This window comes from Pelophylax lessonae (assembly GCF_965119305.1).
Source record: "Pelophylax lessonae genome assembly, chromosome: 6".
Taxonomy (NCBI): domain Eukaryota; kingdom Metazoa; phylum Chordata; class Amphibia; order Anura; family Ranidae; genus Pelophylax; species Pelophylax lessonae.
Window position 1 is genome coordinate 304,079,845 of NC_138773.1, and position 18,675 is coordinate 304,098,519.

Below are 18,675 nucleotides of genomic sequence, written 5' to 3' on the forward strand. Positions count from 1 at the left end.
GCAAGTCACGGAAATCGCACAGGTGTTCCACGACTTGCAATGGTTCGGGATCACGGGCAGAATCGCGATCCGAGACGCCTATATGTGAATGGAGCCTTAGTGTGTTTTGTAAGAGGGAAATTTAAACAGGGTTAATTTTAATTTGAAGCCCCTTCTACTTTCCTGCTGGGCTGAGCTAAATCAACATACTGTCCTCAGAAGATCGGATGTCTACTCCGGGTCCTAGCAGCTGGCTCCAATGATGCTCATTTCGCATGCACAGTGGGTACTACATAGCCTGAAGTCTCCTGGAATGCAATATGTGGGCAACCCAGGAGGCTTTAGCTATAGATGGTGCGATTTTCAACCCTTTGGTGCAGGAAAGAAAATCGCTCAATTCCTCCTTCAACAGTTAGTGTTGATGGGGTAATCCCTCCCACGGAACTGTTCTCCCAGCATGTGGAGGGGGGGGAGCCAATCATGATGGGAGAATACACAGTGACTATTGCTAGTGGCTATAATTGCATGAAAAATCAGACATGCTGGGGGGAGCATTGTTTTCACCTAGGCGAGAAAGGCAGAAGCACAGATCAATATTTCCCTCTAAGAACAATTTTTTTTGTGCAATTGCTGAGGGGGTGGAGCAGCAAGATATTGAAGTGAAAAAAGTGAGTAAAGTTCTGCTTTAAGGTCAACCTAAATGCAGTAAGCATACCGAAGGGTCTCTTTGATCGTGGCTTTTAGTAGCGGCATTTGAGAGATATCGTCAGCTGTGGGTATACGTTCCGATGGAGCCACCCTGAGCACCTCTTCATGTAGGGATCTCTGCAGCTCCGGGTCTTGTGCCAGGTGATACAAACACCAGGTCAACGTGTTTGATGTCTGCAGTAAGACACAAATACAGATACAGAGGGCTTTATACACTATATGCCTGAATATACACGAACACCCAACCATCGTACCTTCCTATATGGACAAAATACGTGGACAGCTCTCTAAATTTTGTGGTTCAGGTGTCTGCAGTAAAGGGTAATGGAAATACTTAATTACACAAAGACATTTTAGACAAGTGTTTGCTTTCAACCTTGTAACATTTTGGGGAAACCCCTTTTTTGGTCCAGCTTTTCTGGACTGTGCCCCTGTGTACAAAGCTAGTAGGGATGCACTCAGGTGTGTTTGGACATGAGTCAGAACCATCTTGAGTTCTCCTGCCAGAATCTGTCTAAGCTGAAAACCAATAAGGCTTTGGAGGCATTCCCTGCCCTGCATGCATGAAAGGGGCAAGTTGCATTGTAGGAAATACCTCTGGAGCAGATACCGGTCCTGCTGATGGGTGAGGGACCTTCTATGGCCCTGTCCAGCTCTCCTAGAGTAACTGCCTGTCTCCTGGAATCTCCTCCATGCTTCTGGCAATGGCACATATTGATGTGCCATCCTGGGGGTATTGGACTGCCTGTGCAACCTCTATAGGATCCAGGTATCGCCTTATGCTACTAGTAGTGACCCTAGCCAAATGCAAAACTAGTGAAAAACAGTCAGAAAAGAGGAGTAGGGAAAAAAATGTCAGTGGCCTCCACGTGTAAAACTATTCCTGTTTTGGAGGTCGTCTTATTGTTGCCCATCTAGTGCATTTGTTGTTAATTTCATTAACACCAGAGCAGCTGAAACTGACTAACAACCCCCGCTGCTACTTAACTCATCAGATCAATATCCCAGGAGTTTAATTGACTTGATGCTTTAGGCCCCTTTCACACAGGCGGACCGTTCAGATCCACCTGTCTGTTTTTTTGGCGGATCTGAACGGTCCCCCCATGCATCTCTATGGGGGATCGGATGTCAGCGGAGACATGTCAGCTGACACCCGATCCGATCCAATCCGTCAAATCTGGACAGAGGGAAACCCTATTTTCCATCCGTCCAGTGGATCGGATCGGATGGGATCGGGTGAGAACGGACTGACGGTCCGTTCTCACCCGATTTCCCCCATAGAGATGCATAGGGAACTGACAGCTGTGTCTCCGCACACAGCGCAGAGAAACAGCTGTCATCCTTCTGCTCAGCGGGGGATCGGCGGCTCGATCCCCCGCTGAGAAAAGCGGAGTCCGTTTGACGGACTTACTGTGTGAAAGGGGCCTTACTCTGATTAAAAAGTGTTCCTTTCATTTCTTTTGAGCAGTGTATATTTATACTTCTATCGTGTGTGTATATATATATATATATATAAATATATGTTTTTTTTTTTAGTACACTGTATTGAAAATGCAATAAATCATTTTGGACTTGCAATTGGTGCGAGACTCTATCACTCTACAACTGTTGCAGAATTGTGTGGAAGCTTCTAGATGTGTACAGCAGCCTATCAAGAGTCATTGTACACCACCTTATTTATTCCACAATGTAAAGTGAGAAATGTTACACAATGGGGGTAATTTGCTAAAGGCAAATAGACTGTTGCACTCTGCAAGAGAAGTTGCTTCAAAAGCTTAGTAAATGAGCAGAAGGTCTGCTGACTTCCATCATCCAATCATGTGCAAGCAAAAATGCTGTTTTTTAAATTATGCATGCATGTGATTGGTTGTTCTTTGCAGAGTGAAGCTTTACTTCACTTACAAAGCTCTGGAGCAACTGCACTTAAAGAGTGCAACTGCACTTTGCAAAGTGCACAGTCTACTTGCCTTTAGTAAATCAACCCCAATGGATCCATAGGGGTTAACCTATGCTGACCTCCATCATCCAATCATGTGCAAGCAAAGATGTAGGTTTTTTTTTTTTTTCCTTGCATGTAATTGGGTATTCTTTGCAAAGTGAAACTTTACCTCATTCACTATGCTCTGGAGCAGTCTGATAGCCTTTAGTAAATCAACCCCCGGTGCCTCTACTCTACACATCTAAAACTCTTTGCAATATAAAGGCAGCAGATGTTCTAACCTTTCCCTACTCTATTCAAAGTTCCAGAGTTTTACCTTATGATCAGGTTATGAACAACCATCTAAATTACATGAGCTTAAAGCTGAACTCCAGACATTGTATATTTTTGCACAGCGAAGTTGGGCCAGCTTGGCTCAATGCACTGTAAGCATACATATCTGATATTCAAAGGGCCACTAGTATGCTGTAAATGACTGACCCGGCGACCCGACCCCCAGATTACCGAGCACCAGCCACCACTGCTTTCCAGTTTTAGTAAATCAACCCCATTGTATTTATTTAAAAAAATACAAGATGTTCTATGAATGGCGAAGATGCCAAGCGAGTGACCCCCAGTGGCCAGTGTGGAGAGGAGATGCTCACATAGAACCTAGAAGATCGCAGCTATCACTGTAGCAGTGCAGACTACTACAGTGATTGTAAACATGCAATAAAGACAATGCCAGTAGTTCAGCTTTAGATATATATATATGTTACCTACAGTGTCTACACCGGCCATCAGCAGCTCGGCCACACTGCCGCATATCTCGGGCATGGTCAGTTTTCCGCTGGACAGCAGGTAGGTCAGGTACTCCCCCTGCACCTCCTCTCCCCTCTCCAGCCTTTCCTGGATCTCATTCATCTTCTTATCAATTAGCTTCTTTGCTGCAGGAGAATCAGATAGAAGCTTCAGGTTAAATCATACAAATCCTCATAAATCTTCAGCAAACCATTTTACATGAGTAGGGTCACCACTACTGTAATGTCAGCCAACACATTTTGGGGACCAACACTCTACCCTCTCTCTCAAGGCTTGGAATCGCTAGCAGGGCTTAAGTGGGACAAGATACTGTACAAATGTGTATAAGATAGATCTTGAGATCATAGTAAAACAAGTGTCCCAATGTGGAAATAGCAGCAGTTGGGCCCCAAAAAGTTTGGGCTATTTTTTTTGTAGTCCTATTACCAATCAGTAACCCCTTCATAAAGAAGGTAAAACAAATCCTAATGCCTGAACACAGTTTTACAACTTTGACATGTATTAGTAAAAATGTACATATTGTAATTTCCTTAGTGCATCCAGCTAAATTATAGTTGTTTTTTTTTCAGGAAAAATGAGCTTTCATTTGGTGGTAATGGATATCTCCTGACTTTTTTATTATCAAAGAAAAACTGTCACAAAATTGTAAATAAATCATTTATTTATTTATTTATTTTTTGTAAATTTAGCTGTATATTTCTTGCTATTACCATGACCTACACTAAATAAATTCCCAAAGAACACTAAATAAATTCTCCTGCTCCTGACAATCACTGCGATTCCACCTATGTGGATGTTATTTGTTGTTTGTACCTGGAGTAAGGCCCAAAAACAATAGCACATATCTTTTTTTTTCCCTACCTAAAACACACTGACACTAACTGACAATGGTACTAAATTAAAATGTTTTTTTTTTTTTTTTTTTTAAATCCTATCTAAAATAGATTAACTCTGTCATTTGACTCTGACCTTAACCATAAATCTATCTCTGACAAAGAGCAAACTTTGGTCTAGCTGTGTTATCTTTTTTTACACACACTTTTCTTTGTTTACAATTCTATCCACTAGCAAGGAAAAAAAGATACAATGTATATGTATAATATTTTATGTATGTATACAATGTAATACTCTGACCATAACCATATCTCTGACAAAGAGCAAACTTTGGTCTAGCTGTGTTATCTTTTTTTACACACACTTTTCTTTGTTTACAATTGTATCCACTAGCAAGGAAAAAAGATACAATGTATATGTATCCTGTATGTGTATAATATTTTATGTATGTATACAATGTAATAAATAATGTATCCTGTTTGTATATAATGCATTATATAATGTATCCTGTATGTATACAATGTATTATATAATGGATCTTGTATGTATATAATGTATTTTACAATGTATCCTGTATTTATACAATGTATTATATAAGGTATCTGTATGTATACAGCGTATTATATAATGTATCCTATATGAAAATAATGTATTTTATAATGTATCCTGTATGAATATAATGCATTATATAATGTATCCTGTATTTATACTATGTATTATATAATGTATCCTGTATGTATATACATGTATTATATAATGTATCCTATATGTATTGTGACAGGAAATCAGGTAAATCTGTGGATGTAGTCACAGACAGGAGATACATTTCCACCTGGTTTAGAAAATTCATCAATTACTATAGGGTGTCGGCTGCAAAGGTAGCCAGAACTGTCTAAGGACGTGGAACAGACTTCAGCTGTTCGGAATGAGGAAGTTAAGGCCTCTATAATTTGTCCAAAGGAAGTCCTATTGATTGCTGCCTCCTGACGCCGTGTGGTCTAGGGAGAGGAGGACAGTCAGATGTGTGCCTCCCGATGCTGTGAGAGCCTGGGAGAAGGATTGCTGCCTCCTGACGCCGTGTGGGTAGCGGAGGACAATCAGATGGGTGCCCCCTGAAGCTGTGTGAGCATAGGAGGGGAAGACCTCCTGAAGCGATGTGCGCTGAGGAGGGTAACAAGTGTGAAGACTACTCAAGGATCGTTTCTATGTGAAAAGAAACCAATGGACATTTCCTGTGTGAAGGGGAAATTAATGAAGACTGAAGACTACTCAAGGTGAGGTCTGGGTCTATTTCTATGTGAAAAGAAATAACTGAACTGTTTGCTATGTGAAGAGACAAGCAAAGGAATGGTTGCTATGTGAAGAGACAAACAAAGGAATGTGTTCAATGTGAAGAGGAAGAGGGACATGTTCAATGGACATTTGTTACGTGGAAGAAAATAAATGGACTATTGAGTGTCTGCTGTAGGATCAGCAAAGTTTGCCCAACAGTAGGTTGGAGACAGACTCCGTAGGTAAGTTCCTGTGTGTGAGAAGGTAGCCGCCCACAGTGGCAAGGATTTATTTTGTGTTTTATTTTGATGTTTTGAGGCTTGCACTTGTGTGAAGAAAATTGCAATAATAAACCAAACTGTTGTTTGCAACCACTTCTCGGCTATCTCCCTGTGTAACGAACACCCCCCCCCCCCCCCAAAGGGGTCATCCACGCCCGCCACCGAGCTAATCTCCCACAGTATATAATGTATCCTATATGTATATAATGTATTCTATAATGTATCCTGTATGCATACATTGTATTATATAATGTATCCTGTATGTATATAATGTATCATATAATGTATCCTGTATGTAAACTATGTATTATATAACGGATCCTATATGTACTGTATATAATGTATCATATAATGTATCCTGTATGTATATAATGTATTCTATAATGTATCCTGTATGCATACATTGTATTCTATAATGTATCCTGTATGTATACAATGTGTAATGTAAGTCTCCTATAATTAGTACAAGACCTGAAGCTTTCAGTGACAGCTCGGTCTCTGTGCTGGGATCACACTGTGCACTCAGCACAAAGTAGCACATATATATACGGCTCCACGGACATAGACCCACTTCTGTGAGGTCTTATATATGCGTACGCTCAGCAGGAAAGGGTAAAGGAACTTGGACTCTCACCCCTTGGTTCGACGCTCCTGTTGGGTTTTCACATTTTGAGTCACATTGGGGGACCCTCCGAAGGGAAGCATTGCTTGATGTAGGCAGCCTTTCCAGAGCCAGTGAGCTCATTCAATGAGTGTGTATTCTCTGTCCTATTTATCAAATGAAGTCTCAGCGCCTCTTGGATTTATGTTTTTGGAGCAATAAAAACCTGGTAAGGGTTCTAATATGCTTTTTATTTGGTATTAGATATACAGTAACTTTTACAATATTCACCATTCAGGGGACCAAAGTATGTTACAGTCAGCCTCGGCAGCAGTGAGGACCTGTCATTTTCACTAAACAGTCTGCCTGTCTGGTGTGTCCATCCCTAAAGCCCCGTACACACGTGCAGATTGTCGGCCGAAAAGATTCGGCCGACGACCGATCGGCCGATTTTCGGCTTGTTAGTATGATGCTTCCGACAGCGCACTTTCGGCCGAACAGAATCTGTCGTGCAAGCATTAAAATTTTTGTAGGCCGACACCAGAACGGCCGATTGTTCGCCAGTCAGTACAGAATTCGGCTGACAGACAGCAGATTTGCAAGACTGGGCATGCTCAGAAAAAAAACACAGGGAAAGTTAACCATCACATGACATCACTTCTGCAGTCGGCTGTTGTTGACGGACAAAATTTGTGTGCAGTCTTTTGCACTTTTCAGCGGACACGACAGCCCGGGGACAAAAGATGGCTGATCGTTCGGCCGACAATCTGCACGTGTGTACGGGGCTTTACACTTCATACACAATACAATTCTATGTATGTGCCTAGAGTCTCTGCAAAGCAATGGCAACAGCTCCACCTACAGGTTCATCATAAGTTTACACAACAAAGTACAATTGTCAACTGAGGAGTCTTGCATGGCCATTTATCCAGCGAATTCCGCGTTTAAATTCATTCTGTGCAATTGGGCTAAAGCAAAGGCTTCTTTCTCTGAATGAATTTTCTTTATTTATGGACAGAAATATAAAATTGTATTATGGCCCTTAGGTGGAGATGAGGAGCCTAAGGCTGGCCATACACTATACAATTTTCTTGTTCAACTTTCCTTTAGATTTACCAAAACCATGTAATATAGGGTCAAACCTAAACACTTTCAATTTGTATGCAATCAGGCAGGCCCTTGCACTACATAGTTTAAGGTAAATCTAAAGGAAATTGAATATGAAAATTGTATAGTGTATGGCCAGCCTAAATCTTTGTAACAAGAAACACAATGGAGAAAACAAGAGAGTGCAAAAACTGGTGCAGCTGTGCATGGTAGCCAATCACCTTCCAACTTCAGCTTGTTCAATTAAGCTTTGATAATAAAACCTGAAAGCTGATTGGTTTCTCTGATGCCAAGCTGCACCAGATTTTGCACTCTCCTTTATTAGTAAATCAACCCCAATGTAACAATTCTAGAGACTGTAATTGTTATTTGCTTACTCCCTCTAGCGTTCTCTAGAATTGTTACATTATATCTCTAGTTACAATGACATATAAACTCACCGGCCACTTTATTAGGTACACCTTGCTAGTAGCGGGTTGGACCTCCTTTTGCCTTCATTCTTGGTGGAAAAGATTCAACAAGGTGTAGGAAACATTCCACAGAGATTTTGCTCCATAGTAACATGATACCCTCACGCAGTTGCAGCAGATTTATCGGCTGCACATCCATGATGGGAATCTCCCGTTCCACCACATCCCAAAGGCGCTCTATTGGATGAGATGTGGTGAGTGTGGAGGCCATTGGAGTACAGTGACCTCATTGTCATGGTGAAGAAACCAGTGGTGAGATGATTGGAGCTTTGTGACATGGTGCATTATCCTGCTGGAAGGAGCCATCAGAAGATGGGGACACTGTAGTCATAAAGGGATGGACATGGTCAGCAACAATACTCAGGTAGGCCGTGGGGTTTAATCGATGCTCAATTGGTCCTAAAATGTGCCAAGAAAATATCCCCCACACCATTACACTACCACCAGCCTGAACCGGTGATACAAGGCAGGATGGATCCATGCTTTAATGTTGTTTACACCAAATTCTGACCCCACCATCTGAATGTCGCAGCTGAAATCGAGTTTCATCAGACCAGGCAATGTTTTTCCAATCTTTAATTGTCCAATTTTGGTGATCCTGTGTGAATTGTAGCCTCAGTTTCATTTTCTTAGCTGACAGGAGTGGCACCCGGTGTGGTCTTCTGCTGCTGTAGCCCATCTGCTACAAGGTTCAATGTGTTGTGTGTTCAGAGAAGGTATTCTGCTTACCTTGGGTGTAACGAGTGGTTATTTGAGTTACTGTTGCCTTTATATCACCTGGAACCAGTCTGCCCATTCTCCTCTGACCTCAACAAGGCATTTTCCTCCACACAACTGCCTCTCACTGGATATTTTCTCTTTTTCCCACCATTCTCTGTAAACCCGAGAGATGGTTTTGTGTGAAAATACCAGTAGATCAGCAGTTTTTGGAATACTCAGACCAGCCCGTCTGACACCAACAACCATGCCACCTTCAAAGTCACTTAAATCCCCTTTCTTCCCCCATTCTGATGCTCAAATTGAGCTTCAGCAAGTCATCTTCACCATGTCTAGATGCCTAAATTCATTGAGTTGCTGCCATGTGATTGGCTGATTAGCAATTTGTGTTACCAAGCAATTGAACAGGTGTACCTAATAAAGTGGCCGGTGAGTGTATATATTTCCCATGCCTCTCAGCTCCATCTAGTGGCCATTAAACAGTATTTAACTCTTGCCCATGATAAAAGATCAACTGTTCAGAATAGAAAATAGCAGAGAACATTTGTATTTTTGTAAATTCACACAGAATGAAGGTACACACGGATTTGCTGGAAGAATGGCTTTGCATACTCATTTGTGTATGTATAGCCAAAACCTTTATTTCTTTCGTTTCGGATAGAGTATGAAGAGGTAAAACTCCCATAAGTTTTCTTATGGGGGTTTCTTATTATCGTTGTTTGTGTCCAGTTATGGAGATTTATCTTAACCGCTTGCCGACTGCCTAACGCCGATTTACGTCGGCAGTCAGCCCCTCACAGGCAAAGCGACGTAGATCTACGTCGCTAGCCTGTGAGGCTCTAGGGAGCGAGCGCGCGCCGCCGGATGCGCGCTCCGCTCCGTCACGGAACTCCCCGCGCGTGTGCCCGGCGGACCCGATGTCGGCCGCTCACTGGCGATCGTCCGTTACACCGGGAGAAAGGCAGGCGGCTAATGTAATCAAAGCCGCCTGTCAGTCTCCCCTGTGTAAGAATGGAGATCATACGGTTCTGCTATGTAGGACCGTTGATCACTGTTCTTACACACACAGCCACAACCAATCACAGTTAGAAGCACGCCCCTAGGGACACACTTAACCCCTCCCTCTCAAAAAAAAGTTAACCGCTTCACTGCCAGTGTCATTTTTACAGTAACAGTGCAAATGTATAGCACTGATTACTGCAGTAATGTCACTGGTAACCCCAAAAGTGTAAAAAATGTCAGTCAAGGGTCCGATCTGTCTGCCGCAATGTCGCAATCCCGCAAAAAAATCGCAGATCACCGCCATTACTCGTTAAAAAAAAACAACAAAAATGACAAAAATCTTTCCCTTAGTTAGTAAACGCAATAACGTTTGCGCAAACCAATCAAAATACGCTTTTTGCGATTTTTTTTTTTACCAAACATATGTAGCATAAAACAAATCGGCCTAAAATGTTAAAAAATTTAGATTTTTACATTTTTTGGGGGGGAATTTCATATAAAAAAATGTGAAAAAATATTGTTATTTTTGCAAAATTGTCGCTCTTTTTTGGTTTATAGCGCAAAAAGTAAAAATCGCACAGGTGATCAAATACCACCAAAAGAAAGCTCTGTTTGTGGGAAAAAAATGACGTCAAATTCGTTTAGGTAAAGTGTCGCACGACCGCGCAATTGTCCGTTAAAGTCACACAGTGCCGAATCGCAAAATAGGCCCTGGTCAGGAAGGGGGTAAAAATTTTCCGGGCTTTAGTGGTTAAGTTCCTGTCCCAGAGATGCAACAGGAAGTGATCAAAAATATCTACAAAGTCCACTTCTATCCAAAACTAAAAAAAAAATTGTAAATTGGTTTTGGAATCAGCATTTTCCTGGTTGCTTTGACCAGCAGAAGGCTCTCCTCTTTCCTATGTGATTTCCCATTTTTATAGCGATTAGACCAGAATTGTTCTCTTACATCCACTTACTGAAAGCAAAGATGGTATCCCAGCCGGAGAGATAGCGCCCCCAATAGGGGAAGACCCGCCTGGTCCATAGCGGCATGTAAGTGACATACACGGAGTTTCTCAGCATGGAGGCGATCGAAGCGATGAATTTCTGGGTCTCCAGGGGGACGTTTTTATTAAGGCATCCAGATCTGGCCTCAAATAAGATGTAGGAGAGTCCTAAAGGAAGACAAATGTATTTTTTTATCAGCTGAGACATGAAACTGTATTATCCATAGCCAGAGATCCTGTTATCTTTCTAGCACCATTAGGAAATGAAACAAACAGACTGATTGGCTGTTGGTTGCATTTAGTTATTGTCCAAGTCCAGACCCTATGGGGCCTAGTCAAAACTTTACAGCACAGCGCATTACTGCACTTTTCTTGCACGTTAACGTAGATTGTGTTAGTGGATGATGCCTGAACAAAGATGGTGCTGTCCTTCTGCAGAAAAAAACAGATGCAAGGGGGTACTGTGATCTTTGTGAGAAGTAATAAATACTTGGAAGTGTTACACTGAGGGGTCTTTGACATCAGGCGGTGTGTCTGAGCACGCACTTTGTTTTTTAGGGCAGCCAAATAATGTCAATGTGATCCCCTAGGCTTGGTTTACACCCATGCAGTTTGCTTTTGATCCGTTTCTGCAGTGCTTTTTGCTGTGCGTTTTGCGGTTTTGCACACTCGATTTTACCGTGATTTTCATTTTGCATTTTTAATTCTTTTTTTTTTTTTTTGGACAATTTGTTGTTGAGCAGATTAACCACTTCAATACCGGGAACCCCCTTTCTGCCCAGGCCAATTTTCAGCTTTCAGCGCTGTCGCACTTTGAATGACAATTGCGCGGTCATGCAACACTGTACCCATGTGAAATTTGTAATAATTTTCCTCACGCAAATAGAGCTTTCTTTTGGTGGTATTTAATCAACACTGTTTTTTTTATTTTTTGCTAAAAAAAAAACAAAAAAAAGACAAAAAATGGAAAATTTTGAAAATTAATAATTTGTTTCCTTCACTGATGTGTGCTGAAGTGGCTGCACTGATGGGCAATGATGAGGTTGCACTGATGAGGCGGCATTGAAGGGCACTGATGAGGTTGCACTAATATGCAGCACTGATGAGCACTGATAGGTGGCATTGATCAGCACTAATGAGCACTTATAGATGGCACTGATAGTGCTGCACTGATGAGGTGGCACTGATGGGCACTGATGAGGTTGCACTGAAGAGCACCGAGGAGGTGGCACTGATGGGTACTGACGAGGAGGCACTAATATGCAGCACTGATGAGCACTAATGGGTGGCACTGATGGGCACTGATAGTGCTGCACTGATGAGTTGGCACTGAAGGGTACTGATGAGGTGTCACTGATGGGCACTGATGAGGAGGCACTAATATGCAGCACTAATGAGCACTGATAGGTGGCACTGATAGTGCTGCACTGATGAGGTGGCACTGATGGGCACTGATGAGGCGGCACTAAAGGGCAGTGATGAGGTTGCACTAATCAGCGTCAGCACTGATGAGGCAGCATTGAAGGGCACTGATGAGGTGGCACTAATATGCAGCACTGATAAGCACTGATAGGTGGCATTGATGGGCACTGATGAAGTGGCACTGATGAGGAGGCACTAATATGCAGCACTAATGAGCACTGATAGATGGCACTGATAGTGCTGCACTTATGAGGTGGCACTGATGGGCACTGATGAGGTGGCACTGAAGGGGACTGAGGAGGTGGCACTGATGGGCACTGATGAGGAGGCACTAATTTGCAGCACTGATAGTGCTGCACTGATTAGGTGGCACTGATGGGCACTGATGAGGTTGCACTGAAGAGCACTGAGGAGGTGGCACTGATGAGGAGGCACTAATATGCAGCACTGATGAGCACTGATAGGTGGCACTGATGGGCACTGATAGTGCTGCACTGATGAGTTGGCACTGAAGGGTACTGATGAGGTGTCACTGATGGGCACTGATGAGGAGGCACTAATATGCAGCACTGATGAGCACTGATAGTGCTGCACTGATGAGGGGGCACTGATGGGCACTGATGAGGTGGAACTGATGGGCAATGATAGGCAGCACTGATTGGCATAACTGATGGGCACAGATTGGCCTCACCTATTCACTTATGGGCACAGACTGGTGTCACTGATGGGCACTGTTGGGGCTGCATTGTAATCAGGGCACTGATTACCTTTACATGTATTTCCTATGAAGAGATGCCGCTTATCAGCTCCACTCACCTCACACTCTGTCAGTGTGAGACAGGAAAATCCGATAAACGGCACTTCCTTGCTTACATGTGATTGGCTGTGATTGGACACAGCCGATCACATAGGCAAAGAGCCGCGGCCGCTGAAATCGGGGTTGCGCCATGTCCCAGAATTGCAGCTTTACTGGCTTTACTGGTCATATGACGTCATCCCAGGAGGGGGTGTGGCAAGTGGTTGAAAAAAAATGCGAATCGCTGTAAAATTGCACCAAAGACACACTACATGCTTTTCTGCAGCTTCTCTATTAAAGTCTATTGAAGCAAAAAAGCACAGTTTTGCATTTAAAAAGGTCCCTGACCCTTTCCAAAAACGCAGCAGGTATAGAGGTAAATGTGTCCCATAGGAAGCCATGTTAAATGGACTGTAGTGCGTTTCTGTAAAAAGCAGAGGTGTAAAACAGGCCTTAGTCCAACAAAAGGGTGCTGGCGCTATTTTTTAAATTGTGCCGCACAAAAACTCATGGAACACGCTAAATGTGTGGGGTTAGCATTAAGAAATAATGGCAGCCACGCATGTATGGAAAGTGCGGTAACACCTGCGATTTTGCATGCCTTCCTGCACCACATCTGGTGTGAACAAGCTCTGACACATTACTGAGCATGCATGGACTTAAAGCGGTAATAAACCCATAGCCAAAAATTTTATACATTGCAGATTACCAATTATTAGATGCGGTGGCCGCATTTGTTTTCTTTTTTTTTTTGTTTTTTTTCCCCTCTTTTTTCACCTGGTGATCTGGTAAGTAACACTCCTCCTGTATTAGAGTGCGCCCACTCTGGATGAAGGAGCACAGGGGAGCACCTTTAGACAGCCGCATTGTCAGTCAGGGGAAAGGAGAGTGTACGATGGTCTAGCAGATTTAGAGACAGTCGGTCCGTTCTCATCCGATCTCCCCATAGAGGACAGCTCTGTCTCTGCACACAGCACGGAGAACAGCTGTCATCCACCTGCTCAGCGGGGATCGACGGATCAATCCCCCGCTGAGCAGAGAACGGATCGCGCCGTGTCAAAGGACCCTAAAACATTGTAACCAAACTCCAGCTCACTTTAGATGCAGTTACAGCAAACTGTTTTTTTTTCCCTTTGGCATAAAGAATTTATACATATAAATAAAAGCTGATCATTGTAAGCATCTCTGCCAGTGTTGAATGCTTTGTCTCATCTTAACAACTGCTACATTCTGTGCTTTGAAAAACAACAGACCTACTGGCCAGATCATCAGATGAAAATTGAAGGGGAGAAGAAAAAAAGCCTAAAAAAGAAAACAAATGCAGCCATCACAGCTAAGAAATGGTAAGCTGTAATATAATAAATGTTGCTTTTGGGTTTAGTAATGCTTATAAGTTGAAAATCGAATATGTGATGCTTGGTCCACTATCATTGGCAAAGGGGTAAGTTCTCTGTTGTAGAACATACCTTCAAAGGAGAAATTGTAGAAGAGTTTGGCGATGTCAGGGACTGTATTTCCAGAGGAGCTCTCACTGCGGATTTCCTGAATTCTCTCCATCAGATCCGTCACAACCTCATTCACGCTCCCTGTGTAGGCTCTGGCTTCTGTTGGCTTCAGCATTTTCTTGTTGAGCGCGGTGCGGAGATTGTACCACTTGTGTCCCTGCCTGGAGATACAGAGAGAGCCCACAGCCCATCCAACAGGTCAAATGATTGCTATCCCATAGCTCCCAACTATCCCGGATTTTAAAGGACTGTCCCTGATTTGGAGCAAAGTCCCTCTGTCCCTCTTTCCTCCTCATTTGTCCCTCATTTTGGTCTGATCTAAACTATATTACCAAAAGTATTGGGACACCTGCCTTTACCCACACATGAACTTTAATGGCATCCCAGTCTTACTCCATAGGGTTCAATATTGAGTTGGCCCACCCTTTGCAGCTATAACAGCTACAACTCTTCTGGGAAGGCCGTCCACAAGGTTTAGGAGAGTCTATGGGAATGTTTGGCCGACCGCCTACTGCCTCCTCCGCCGTCTCACATTTCTTATATAGGTAGGGCGGGAGCCACATGGCAACTTCACTTATATAATAACTGTCAGATGGTGTAGGCGGCCGGCCTTCATGGACAGCGGGAGACATTTTTTTTTTCTTTTTCGGGTGTGACAGCATTGACAATAGTTTTCTCATTGGGCGAACACTGTTTTTTATTTTGTAATAACCCAATTGTCAAAAATTGTCTTTGTGTATTTTTTACTTTTTGACGCTTTTTTGGTGAATGTGGCCTAGTATGGTTCAGGGGGAAGGGGGGGGGACTTGCCCCCCCCTCCCCCCTTTTCCCTACCTGCCAGATTGCATGCTCGGATAAGGGTCTAGTATAGATTTGGGGGGGGGTTCCCCTTAACCACTTCTGGACCGGAAAGATTTGCCCCCTTAATGACCAGGCTATTTTTTGCGATTCGGCCTTGCGTTACTTTAACGGACAATTGCACGGTGGTGCAACACTATACCTAAATAAAATTGTCTTTTTTTCCCCACAAATAGAGCTTTCTTTTGGTGGTATTTGATCACCTGTGCGATTTTTATTTTTTTGCGCTATAAACAAAAAAAGAGCAAAAATTCTGAAAAAGAAAAACAATATTTTTCACACTCTGCTACGTATATAAAATCCCCCCCCCCCCCAAAAAAATTTAAAATCTAAATTTTTTAACATTTTAGGCCAATTTGTTTTCTGCTACATATGTTTGGTAAAAAAAAATAGCAATAAGCGTATTTTGATTGGTTTGCACAAAAAGTTATTGCGTCTACTAACTACGGGAAAGATTTATGTCATTTTTATTGTTTTTTTTATTTTTTTACTAGTAATGGCAGCGATCTGCGATTTTTAGCGGGACTGCGACATTGCGGCGGACAGATCAGACCCCTAACTGACATTTTTGGGGGGACCAGTGACATTACTACAGTAATCAGTGCTAAAAATATGCACTGTTACTGTAATAATGACACTGGCAGGGAGGGGGTTAACACTGTGGGTGATCAAGGGGTTAAATGTGAGCCTAGGGGAGTGATTCTAGCTGTGGGGGGGCTTGTGAAATGATCACAGAGACATGTGATCCTATATAGAAGGATCACAGGTGCTCTGTGATCATTGCAGAGAGAAGAACAGTCATCTGTGTTTACAACAGCTGTCTGTCCTTCTCACTCAGCGGGGAGCGATCGAGCATCGGAGCCCCCGCTGCCGGCGGCTCGCTCCCGCCCCCTAGCTGCAGGTGTGCGACCGACGTATACCTACGCCGGTTTGCAAGGGAGGGCCAGCTTTATACTGTGGCGGGCGGTCCTTAAGTGGTTAAAATCCATACCAGGCCCGGGGGGGACTCCACACTGTTTCTTTCTTTATCTTTTCAATAATCAAGTCCTGGCAATTGTAACCGCGAGTCACTATTAATGTGATTTGACTCGTTTACATTTTCTTTAGAAATGTCATTTTTCCTGCAGCATGTTCTATATTTGCTACAGATGCCCCACTTTACAGGCAGACTAAGGGGACCCCCCAGGCACTATATTTAAATAAATTTTTCCTTTTTTTATTGTTGCACTTTAAAGCGGGGTTCCAGCCTAAACACACTCACCTGTCCAACGGTCCAGCGATGCGGCCGCCCGAAGCCTCGCTCTTCTCCCTCTCTGCTCTGTGGCACCGGCATCATTGGTGTGGGCACCCGGGTGTGACAGTTTGCGGATTCACAGCCAGGTACGCACTGCGCACGCGCGAGTTGCGCTACGCCTCGTGATTGGCTGGCAATCTTCTGGGACCTCTGACATGTCCCAGAAGATTGCAGGGAGGGAGGGGGAGAGGAGAACTTCCGCTCAGGGCGCTGCGGCGCTCCGAGCGGAAGTAGGAGCGGGTACATGTCAAAACTAGGTACCCGCTCCCCCCCCCCCCCAAAAAAAATGACATGTCAAATGTGGCATGTCAGGGGGTTAGAACTACCTAAAGCGAAAGTTCCACTTTTGGGTGGAACTCCGCTTTAAGCATCATTAAAATTACTGCTCCTGGAAAAACGATTGTTTTAAAACTTTTTTTGCATTGATACATGTCCTCCATGGCAGTACCCGGACTCTCATGCCCTTTTTATAGCCAATTACTTGCATATAAGCCTTCAAAATGGGCACTTTTGATATTTTGGCTCCCATAGACTTCAATGGGGTTCGCTGCTCAGGTCAGAACTTTTCCCGTCTTCGGGAGGAGGGTGTTCGGCCCATCTCTAATCTCCGCAGTCTTCCAGGCTGGGGACTGCACATTGGGCCCTGTTCAACCCAGAAGACTGGGGACATCTGGTGGAGGAGAACAGGTAATGTAGGGCACAGCACTGGATATAGGTTGAGTATTTCAGCTGAATATTTTCCAAGATTTAGCCTGGAGTTTAGAATTTCCTATTGGCTGTCAAGAAGCCGGGACCTTTGGAAATTCCAGAGGCTGATTATGTTGGAAAGATGTGACTACATCACTGTGGGTCTACTGCAGCAATATGTTGACAAGTTGCGGCTCTTGGAAGTGGAACTGGCAAAGGACATGGATTTTGAATATAAAAGACACTTCTAAAGACACTTCACTTTATAAAAATGGGTAATAGGTGACTGGCTGGGGGGGGACTTTAAGTTTGTCTATGTCGAAACAGTTTTTTTTTTGTATCAGTAATTATCCATCTATATAAGGCATTACAAAAGGTTCCCAGAGCACCATGGGTTATCCGAAGAGACAACAGTAATCTCCTAAAAAATCCATTTGTCTGATTGAAACCTTGGATGAAGTCCTACTGTCAGTGGTCTTTGATCTGTAAACTGTTGAAAACATAACCCTGATTCGCTGCTTTGCGTTATAGCATTTTTTAAAACATTCATTTCAAGAGGTGATATCACCACTTGGGCTGACTTACTCAGTAAATGGACCGTAGGGCAAGTTCCTGATATCTCGGTGCTCCTTCCAGAGGTCCACTTCTGTTCTCATGGGATATTTCCCCTCTTGTCTCAGCGCAACTGCAAGCAGCTCCGGGTCCGCAATATTGACCATTTTGTAGCGACTAATAACCGTCTTGAACAGCGGCCCATAAAGCTTCTTGTATTTTGTCTGTCAATGACCAAAAAACAATTAAACGAGGTCCAGAGATCCTAGTCCCATCCTACCTGAGCAATCCAGCCAGGAAGCTATCACTGCACACCGCCAAATTGAGCACCGTGTGTATGTGCAGCCGGGGCTGCGGGGGCCTATGATTGGTGGTGTGCAGTGAGGGCTTCCTGGCAGGATTGCTTAGGTGGGTTGGGAATAAAATCCGAACACGCCTGAGCCCATCCCTAATAGCCAGTGTGGGAAGAACAATGCCTGGGCCATAAATATTTATCTTACCCAGCCTATCCCTGAGGTATTTGTGGATAATACGTATTTGGGTCACTTTTCTCCTGGGTTTCTGCCTGGAGTGGATGTCTGCACAAAGTGCCTCTATTCTAGTGGTTGTCAGGTTACAAACAAAAGGGGCCTCAAATTTGGCTCTAGACATCACCCAAGGGCCTCACATATTGTTTAATACACTGCCTGGCCAAAAAAAAAAGTCGCCACTTAGAATTAACTAAGCAACTAACTAAACTAAGCATGCAGTAACTATCCTATTGGATAGTTACTCCATGTGGCCAAAGTATGAGGTCAGCTGACTACCTGAATATACTGAATGACCAGGTATTCCATCAATGGATTTTTTCTTCCCTGATGG

General features: G+C 43.5%; 1 protein-coding gene across 1 annotated transcript in view; it reads right to left on the minus strand.

The window, feature by feature from the left end:
- The window catches only part of LOC309558749 (sterol 26-hydroxylase, mitochondrial-like), a gene marked incomplete at its 3' end in the record, with an annotated part of 95,537 nt that extends 77,513 nt beyond the window's left edge, over positions 1-18,024 (minus strand). The window contains exons 1-5 of the mRNA XM_082261796.1: positions 17,848-18,024; positions 14,385-14,584; positions 10,671-10,868; positions 3,389-3,552; positions 695-861 (exon numbers count right to left, since the gene is read on the minus strand). Of these exons, the coding sequence (XP_082117922.1) occupies positions 695-861; positions 3,389-3,552; positions 10,671-10,868; positions 14,385-14,584; positions 17,848-17,981 (863 nt within the window). The 5' untranslated portion in view covers positions 17,982-18,024. The remainder of the gene's footprint in view (positions 1-694; positions 862-3,388; positions 3,553-10,670; positions 10,869-14,384; positions 14,585-17,847) is intronic.
- Between the last annotated feature and the right edge of the window lie 651 nt (positions 18,025-18,675).